This window comes from Zootoca vivipara, chromosome 6, assembly GCF_963506605.1.
Source record: "Zootoca vivipara chromosome 6, rZooViv1.1, whole genome shotgun sequence".
Classification (NCBI taxonomy): Eukaryota; Metazoa; Chordata; class Lepidosauria; order Squamata; family Lacertidae; genus Zootoca; species Zootoca vivipara.
Window position 1 is genome coordinate 5,641,902 of NC_083281.1, and position 9,860 is coordinate 5,651,761.

At 48.2% G+C, this 9,860-nt stretch overlaps 1 protein-coding gene across 1 annotated transcript; it reads left to right on the top strand.

Moving 5' to 3' along the window:
- The first annotated feature begins 1,645 nt into the window (after nucleotides 1-1,645).
- On the top strand, nucleotides 1,646-9,495 carry LOC118087286 (cathepsin G). Its single transcript, XM_035119808.2, has 5 exons — nucleotides 1,646-1,785; nucleotides 4,702-4,849; nucleotides 6,020-6,155; nucleotides 7,249-7,500; nucleotides 8,837-9,495. Exons 1-5 carry the CDS (start codon nucleotides 1,725-1,727, stop codon nucleotides 8,969-8,971), a joined length of 732 nt encoding a protein of 243 aa, XP_034975699.2. The 5' UTR covers nucleotides 1,646-1,724; the 3' UTR covers nucleotides 8,972-9,495.
- Nucleotides 9,496-9,860: the final 365 nt, after the last annotated feature.

Here is a 9,860-nt window from a genome sequence, read left to right on the forward strand (position 1 = left end):
CATGGAGTTGGAAGGGGCCCTGAGGGTCCTCTAGTCCAACCCCCTGCGATGCATGGATCTCAACAAAAGCATCTGTGAAAGATGGCCATCCAACCTCTGCTGTAAGTTCAGCTCGGTTGGTTAGAGCATGCCAAGGTTGCAGGTTCGATCCTGCTGTACGGCACAGTTGCATATTCCTGCGTTGAAGGAGATGTGCCCAGTATTAGTCATACTCAAAGCAGACCCAATGAAATGAAATTACATTTCGGGCCACTCAATTTCGGTTTGTCTACTCTGAGCAGGGCTGGACTGAAGCTAAGATAGTTGAGCCTAGGCCACTCAAAACTTAATCCGAGCCAAGCCAGCTCCCTTTACTCTTGATGGCTTTGAATTGTAGTTTACATGCATGTTCTTTGCAAGGCAGACCTGACAGAGATTTTAGGAGATCTATTTATTTATTGTCATGTAAAGTATTGTGTTTTTTTAATCCCTCTCTACACCAGAAAAAGGGGGCTCCCAGAGTGGCTTGCAGTGGGCAAGTAATAAGACCTTCAAGGTCATTTTTTAGACTTGTGTGGACCTGGTATTACGGTATGAATGTATGATGCCCAGTCTTTCTTATGCTTTCATCACTGGATTCTTATGGTCCTTAGTTGGGCATTTCACAGTTTGGGCACATTGCATGGCAGCATTCTGAACCCCAGCAGGATCCAACCACATGATGATGATATGCTATATTTATTATTTATAACCCTCCTATCTGGCTGGGTTTCCCCAGCCACTCTGGGCAGCTTCCAACAGAATATTAAAAATACGATAAAACATCAAACGTTAAAAACAGGGCTGCCTTCAGATGTCTTCTAAAAGTCAGCTAGTTTTTTTATTACCTTGACATCTGATGGGAGGGCGTTCCACAGGGCGGGTGCCATCACTGAGAAGGCCCTCTGCCTGGTTCTCACACTGAGGGAACTGCCAGAAGGCCCTTGGAGCTGGACCTCAGTGTCCGGGCTGAACAATGGGGGTGGAGATTCTCCTTCAGATATACTGGACTGAGGCTGTTTAGGGCTTTAAAGGTCAGCACAAACACTTTGAATTGTGCTCAGAAACGTACTGGGAGCCAATAGAGGCCTTTCAGGACCGGTGTTATATGGTCCCGGCAGCCGCTGTCAGTCACCAGTCTAGTAGCCACATTCTGGATTAGTTGTAGTTTCCGAGTCACCTTCAAAGGTAGCCGCACATAGAGCGCATTGCAATAGTCCAAGCGGGAGATAACTAGAGCATGCACCACTCTGGCGAGACAGTCTGCGGGCAGGTAGGGTCTCAGTCAGCGTACCAGATGGAGCTGGGAGACAGCTGCCCTGGACACAGAATTGACCTGCACCTCCATGGACAGCTGTCAGTCCAAAATGATCCCCAGGCTGCGCACCTGGTCCTTCAAGGGCACAGTTACCCTGTTCAGGACCAGGGAGGCCTCCACACCCACCTGCCCCCTGCCCCCCCAATAGTACTTCTGTCTTGTCAGGATTCAACCTCAATCTGTTAGCCGCCATCCATCCTCCAACAGCCTCGCTATCTGATTGCCGTTTTAGCTTACTCAAGCTTGCTTGGAACCGCCACTATCAGAATTTCAAGTCTCTGTTGCTTCCTGGGGGAGACGCAGTCAGATGCTCATAAAAGCTGTGAGTTTGAGGAGGTGGACAGTTAAGCACCAGGCAGTTCTGTAGCTTGGCAAGCAGAACGTCAAGATGTTGAGATTCAGCCGGCCTCTCCTACTCCTGCTCCTGTCCATGTCATGGGCCCAAACAGGTGAGTTAAACCAAAAAAAAAAAAAAAAGGACTGCCTTTGATTAGCTGTTTTCTGCTGCTCCTTTTCAGGCTGAGCCAGTCTCAGCATTTGCGATGTTCAGGGTGCGAGTGCCATTCATTTTTATGTTGTCGGAATGGAACCAGCCGGGTGCAAGAGAAGAGAGTGCCAAATTTGCACAGCCAGAGAATGTGCATAAACATAAGGGGTGTGTCCAACATGGGTCCCAGAGCAGTCCCATTCAAATGAATAGCCGTGACTAGAATTGTAGACCTTGTAGGTAGGGGATCGATCCCCAACAGAGACTATTTGCAATGGGACTACCCAGAGTAGGACTTAGCTGAATGCCTCTCAGGGTTTACAAGTGGATCTATTGAAATGTATGAGCGTGGCTAAGGTCCATTTATTCCAAGGAGTCTGCTCTGAGCAGAAATTGCTTGGAGTCAGCCCTTTAAAGAGGGGGCAAATAAATTTTAAACATTCTCCAACTTTGTGGGGTGGACCTCATAAGGCAGCAAAGAGGGGAACGCTCTTGGTGAATTGATCTCTAGGATAGCTCAGTTTGCAGAGCATGAGACTCTTAATCTCAGGGTCGTGGGTTCGAGCCCCACGTTGGGCAAAAGGTTCCTGCCAATTTCTTCAGGTTATAAGAAAGGAGATTCCAACTAAACAACAGGAAGAACTTTGTGACAATAAGAGCTGTTTGGCAGTGGAACGGTCTCCCTTGGAAGGTGGTGGACTCTCCTTCCTTGGAGGTTTTTAAGCAGAGGTTGGACGACCATCTGTCCTGGATGCTTTAGATGAGATTCCTGCATTGCAGGAGGTTGGACTGGATGACCCTTGGGGGTCCCTTCCAGCTCTACGATTTGATGATTCTGCAATCTATTGACACTGCTCGCTCCTCCATGACAGTGGTGCGAATCGGGTTCTGTCTCCAAGTGGTGGCCTCGATACAAATCCAGAGTCCTTTCCTTTGAAACTGATCTGACTTGTGGGCAATCCCGCTTGTCTCCCTTTCCAAGCCTGTCCACCTCTGTCCCAAGCTAAGAGGAGAGAGAGAAATTTAGGGAGACCTTTCTGTGGCACAGTTGCTTTTGGAATACCGTGGAATACCACTCTGGCCGCCTCGACTCGAAAGGGATATTGTAAGAGTTGGAGAAGGATCAGAAAAGGACAACCCAGACAGTCAAGGGGACGGAACAACTCACCTAGGAAGAAATGTTGCAGCATTTAGGGCTTTTGTTGTTGTTGTTCAGAGAAAAGGTGAGTAAAGAGGAAGCATGAATGAAGTTTGTAAAATGATGCAGGGAAGGAAGAAGCTTTCTCCCCTTCTCTTGTGATGCTAGAAGTCGCAGAAGGGCATCCACTTAAGCTGAATGCTGTAAGATTCAGGATGGGTAAAATAAAGTCTTTCATGCAGCACAATTCTGTGTCCAGGGCAGCTGTCTCCCAGCTCCATCTGGTACGCAGGCTGAGACCCTACCTGCCTGTGCACTGTTTGGCCAGAGTGGTTATCTCCCGCCTGGATTACTGCAATGCACTCTCCGTGAGGCTACCTTTGAAGGTGACCCAAAAACTACAACTAATCCAGAATGCGGCTGCCGAACTGGTAACTGGGAGTGGCTGCCGAGACCATATAATACCGGTCCTGAAAGACCGACATTGGCTCCCAGTACGTTTCCGAGCACAATTCAGAGTGTTGGTGCTGACCTTTAAAGCCCTAAACGGCCTCGGCCCAGTATATCTGAAGGAGCGTCTCCACTCCCATCATCCATCCCAGACACTGAGGTCCAGCACCGAGGGCCTTCTGGCGGTTCCCTCCCTGCGAGAAGTGAGGTTACAGGGAACCAGAAAAAGGGCCTTCACAGTGGTGGTGCCCGCCCTGTGGAACGCCATCCCATCAGATGTCAAGGCAATAAGCAACTATTTTAGAATCATAGAATCATAGAGTTGGAAGAGACCACAAGGGCCATCCAGTCCAGCCCCCTGCAAGCAGGAAAGACCATCAAAGCATTCTTGACATATGCCTGTCAAGCCTCTGCTTAAAGACCTCCAAAGAAGAAGACTCCACCACACTCCTTGGTAGCAAATTCCACTGCCGAACAGCTCTTACTGTCAGGAAGTTCTTCCTAATGTTTAGGTGGAATCTTCTTTCTTGTAGTTTGAATCCATTGCTCCGTGTCCGTTTCTCTGGAGCAGCAGAAAACAACCTTTCTCCCTCCTCTATATGACATCCTTTTATATATTTGAACATGGCTATCATATCACCCCTTAACCTTCTCTTCTCCAGGCTAAACATACCCAGCTCCCTAAGCCGTTCCTCATAAGGCATTGTTTCCATCGTTTTACTTTTAGAAGCCAACTGAAGGCGGCCCTCTTTAGGGAAGATTTTAATGTTTGATGCTGTACTGTTTTGAATATTCGGTTGGAAGCCGCCCAGAGTGGCTGGGGAAACCCAGCCAGATGGGCAGGGTATAAATTATTATTATTATTATTATTATTATTATTATTATTATTATTATTGACTGATGCTTTAATTGTATTTTTAATCTTTTGTTGGAAGCCATCCAGAGTGGCTGGGGAAACCCAGCCAGATGGGTGTGGTATGTATGTATGTGTAAATACAACAACAACAACAACAACAACAACAACAACAACAACAACAACTGGCTTTAAATGAGAATTAGACACTGTCAGAACACAATGCTGCACTAGATGGGCCAGGGGGCCTGATGCAGCAGTTTCATCTCGTATTCTCATGTTCTACTCAACAGTTTGTCTATAATGGGAAAATGGAGCTTCCATTTCAAGGAGCAGGATACCAGATCTCTTCCTCCTGCCGGCCTGGGTGGTGCCCATAAAACTAGCAAGAGGCAACAGACAGACGCTGACCTCCGCTTGTGATTTATTTTTTACAGCACATTTGCGGAGCCAGATCATCGGAGGCCAGGAAGCAGTACCCCACTCCAGACCCTACATGGCAGCCCTCAAAATGGACACGGGCTTTGGCTGCGGTGGGTTCCTGGTGGGCCCCCAGTGGGTAATGACGGCTGCGCACTGCATGAGGTACATCTCACCAATCCCTAGTGGTTGCCGGGGTCAAAGCTAATGGTTGGAGGCTGGTGCTGGCAATGCCTTTGGAGCCAGCTGGGGAAGTGAAAAATGCGGAGGCAAATGACCTTTGCAAGGTGAAGTCTCTCCCTCTCTCTTCCTTCTCCCTGCTGCTGCAACCACCTGCTTTATGCAAACAGTATTGCGGTTGTCAATATTGCACATATGGAAGCAATAGGATGAATAAAAGCTTAAGGAATCAAAAAATTCCCACTCAAAAAATACGGTTTCAAAGCTTTACTAGCAGAACTCATTGCAAAACAGACCCAAAACAATGAATGTTACATCCGAATAGTCATGTGAAATCATATGCTTGTCCAAGCATAGGTTCAGCATCTTAAAGGTAAAGGTAAAGGGGCCCCTGACCATCAGGTCCAGTCGTGAATGACTCTGGGGTTGCGGCGCTCATCTCGCTCTATAGGCCAAGGGAGCCGGCGTTTGTCTGCAGACAGCTTCCGGGTCATGTGGCCAGCAGGACTAAGCTGCTTCTGGCGAACCAGAGCAGCGCACGGAAATGCCATTTACCTTCCCGCCGGAGCGGTACCTATTTATCTACTTGCACTTTGACGTGCTTTCGAACTGCTAGGTTGGCAGAAGCAGGGACAGAACAACAGGAGCTCACTCCATCGTGGGGATTCGAACCACCGACCTTCTGATCAGCAAGCCCTAGACTCTGTGGTTTAAACCACAGTCCCACCTGGGTCCCTAGGTTCAGCATCTTAGAAACATTAAATAACTTCAACCAGAGCTGTAAACGAAGCTCTGTCCTTTCACAGGCTCCATTCCAGCCTAAAGCTGTTCTCTTGTGGAGAGAAAACATTAGCACACATGCTTCCTTCTACGGTGCTTGAGAACAAACTCCCTCCAAATGGAGATTTGCAGCTGAATACCTTTCCCATGTGATCTAAAGTTAAACACTTCCGTGACAAAGCAGCAGAGACAACATCTTAGTTAATTGCCAACCTATTAGGCAAACTGGTGTAGAAATCGGAGGAACTGGATTTAAGACTGGGGAAATGGACACATTCCCCCATCCTGCCTGTCACCAAGAGAGAACGATAGCTGAGGGGTTAATTCACGGTTCAACAACCCTTACCAATGCACACTGATGCCCTTGTTTTCCAGTGAGATGACCGTGGTTTTGGGGGCACACGACCGCTCTGCCATCGAGGACACTCAACAAGTGATTGGCGTTGAGTCGTACTACAAGCACCCGGAATATAATGGTGCAACGGTCGCAAATGATATCCTTCTGCTGAAGGTGAGTTGCTCCAGGCTCCCTCTTCCTTTCTCAGCACCCTCATAACCAGTGGCATCAGTGGATAAAACTGAAAATCAAAAATAAAATAACAATAAAACCAAAAAGGCACTGGCCTCAAGGAGGAAGGGGTTGAAACAACTCCTCTTATCCCCCCCTACCTGTGCAACTTAATGAATACAACATACATTGGCGCCTAAGGGTGTGTAATGAAGGCACCAGGCGAACTTCCCTGGGGAGAGCATCCCACAGACGGGAAGCCACCACAGAAAAGGCCCCGTTCTCGTGTTGCCACCCTCCAGACCTCTTGAGGAGGAGGCACACGAAGAAGGGCCTATGATCTCAGGGTCCAGGTAGGTTCATATGGAAAGAGGCGATCCTTGAAGTATTGTGGTCCTGAGCCATTTAAGGCTTTATAGGTCAAAACCAGCACTTTGAATTGGGCCCGTAAACTCATGGGTAGCCAGTGCAGTCAGACCAGGATCGTTGTAATGTGCTCAAACAGGGTAAAAGTGAAGTGTAGGGTAAAGAAAGGAAAGAAAGAGAGAAAGAGATCAGACAGGCAGGAGGGACACTGGTAGAGATAGGAGGGAGGAGCTGAGCCTAGCACTCGCCTCAGCAGAGGAGAAGAAAGTGAGAAATAAGGGGCAAATAAGGGATAAGCGTTTTTCCATGAGATAAGGGACAATCCCTGATTATTAGGGACAGGGCAGACTTCAGATTGCAAAGGGAAGAAGAAGAAGAAGAAGAAGAAGAAGAAGAAGAAGAAGAAGAAGAAGAAGAAGAAGAAGAAGAAGAAGAAGAAGAAGAAGAAGAAGAAGAAGGGTAGTAGTTTGGATTTGATACCCCACTTTATCACTCCCCTAAGGAGTCTCAAAGCGGCTAACATTCTCCTTTCCCTTCCTCCCCCACAACAAACACTCTGTGAGGTGAGAGAAGTGTGACTAGCCCAAGGTCACCCAGCAGCTGCATGTGGAGGAGCGGAGACACGAACCCGGTTCCCCAGATTACGCGTCCACCGCTCTTAACCACTACACCACACTGGCTCTCAGGGACGTTGGCTAACCCTCCTGCATCTCCCGATTCCTTCCTGCAGCTGGCCCACAAGGCTACTCTGAACAAATACGTCCAGATGATTCCCCTGCCAACATCTAGCAGCGACCTCCCCGAGGGGACACCCTGCAGCCTTGCAGGGTGGGGCCTGATTGATGACAGCCAGGACACGGAGAGGCTCTTTGAGACCAACGTCACCATCTACAGCCGCCGAAAGTGCATGAAGGTCTACTCACAACTCGACGATGGAATGATCTGCGCAGGCAGCCACAACGAGCTTCGGGATACAAGCCAGGTGAGGGGGAGGTCAGGGCTGGAGGTCTGTGGCTCCCCCCCCCCCCCGACTGGACTCCAGCTCCCATCAGCCAATGCTCAGGAACCATGGAAAAGTTCTGAAGCACCCTTGGGAGTCAGACCAGTAACATAATACCGAGTTTTCCCGACAATAAGACACTGTCTTATATTTATTTTTCCTCAAGAAGTCACACTATGGCTTATTTTCAGGGGGTGTCTTATTCCAGCGGGAAGAGCACGGTGTGGCATGGCGGAGGGAAGGGCTCCGGACATGGTGACATGTCCATGTCTTATTTTCAGGGTATGGCTTATATTGCGGAAATGCGTAGAAATCCTGCTACGGCTTATTTTATGGGTATGGCTTATTTTCAGGGAAACAGGGTAGCAGCAACAACAACAACAATTTATTATTTATTGCCCACTCATCTGGCTGGGTTTCCCCAGCCACTCTGGGTGGCTCCCAACAGAATACCTGTATACCTGAAGGAGCGTCTCCACCCCCATCATTCAACCTGGACACTGAGGTCCAGCGCCGAGGGCCTTCTAGTGGTTCCCTCGTTGCAAGAAGCCAAGTTACAGGGAACCAGGCAGAGGGCCTTCTCAGTAGTGGCACCTGCCCTTTGGAACACCCTCCCACCAGATGTCAAAGAGAAAAACAACTAACAGACTTTTAGAAGACATCTGAAGGCAGCCCTGTTTAGGGAAGCTTTTAATGTTTAATAAATTATTGTATTTTAATATTGTGTTGGAAGCCGCCCAGAGTGGCTAGGGAAACCCAGGCAGATGGGCAAGGTATAAATAATAAATTATTATAAATTACAGTATTATAAAAACACGATAAAACATCACACATCAAAAGCTTCCCTAAACAGGGCTGCCTTCAGATGTCTTCTTAAAGCCAGATAGTGGTTTATTTCCTTGACATCTAATGGGAGGAGTCCCACAGGGCGGGCGCCACCACCGAGAAGGCCCTCTGCCTGGTTCCCTGCAACCTCGCTTCTCGTAACGAGGGAACCACCAGAAGGCCCTCGGTGCTGGATCTCAGTGTCCGGGCTGAATGATGGGGGTGGAGACGCTCCTTCAGGTACATCCTAAGGAAAAGTGGGACATTCGGGGATCAAATCAGAAACTGGGATAGCGTCTCTAAATCAGGGACGTCCCTGGAAAATAGGGACACTTGGAGGGTCTGCACTGAGCTGGATTGAAGAGCCTTCCTCCAACCCTCAGATGCACCGATTCTAATTGGAGCCAGAAGCCCAGATCTTTGCAATTGAATGGTGCCATTCGAGGAGCTTGTAGCAGTGAGGATGTTTACTTTTCTTTCTCCCCCCCCCCAGGGTGATTCCGGAGGCCCCATGGTGTGCAATGGCGTGGTACAAGGAATCGTCTCATTTGGTAATGCGTACCCTCCTGGAGTTTACTCTCGCATCGGCCATTTCCTTCCCTGGATCAAGAAAATCATGGATTCCTGAAGGGAAGAAGCAACAGGCAGCAGCAGCAGCACCCTTTGCTCTATTAAAAAAAAACCTTCTGCATGCTTAATAACCTGTACAGCTTTCATTCTGCATTCCCACACACCCGCAACCTATTGAAGCATGTGGGGTCTTCAATTTGCAAATGTATTTATGTGATTTGCCTCTTCATAGAGCGGCAGTTCCCAGAGAAGTTGAACAGTTGACCCATCTCTCCAGGAATTCTGGGAAGCGTAGTTCTATGGGGGGAGGCGGAAACTGCAGTTCCCATGATTCTTTGGGAGGAAGCCATCCTGGCTGTCTAAAGCAGTATAATACTTGAGATCCCAGTGCACAGTAGTGTATGATTTCAGCGGATCTGCCCCAAGTCCACTTTGGTTGGTTATATCCCTAAGGGGGAAGGATAGCAAAATGGGGAGTGGAAAAGAAGTTGGGAGGGAGGGTGAAAACTGGAATCAGCCCCTTGTTCTGTTGCATTCTCTCAAACGTATATTACCCAGTAAAGCAAAATGGCTGAGCATTAATCTTGTACATTTTTCCTTGGCTCTCCGAAAATGTCATGAAAACGCCCAGGGCGGTTGAACATCACAAATGCCGTTGTTCAGGTGTGTGTGTGTGTGTGTGTGTGTGTGTGTGTGTGTGTGTGTGTGTGTGTTGCGTTGCAATAATAAAATGAAATGCTGGGAGGAATTCATGGGCGGGGTATAAATAATAATAATAATAATAATAATAATAATAATAATAATAATATATTATTGAATTAGAAGGAACCCCAGGGGTCATCTAGTCCAACACCCTGCAATTCAGGAATCTCAACTAAAGCACCCGCGACAAATGGTCAGCCAACTTCTGTCGTCTTGCTTTGTTCATTTCCCACGAATTGTTGAGC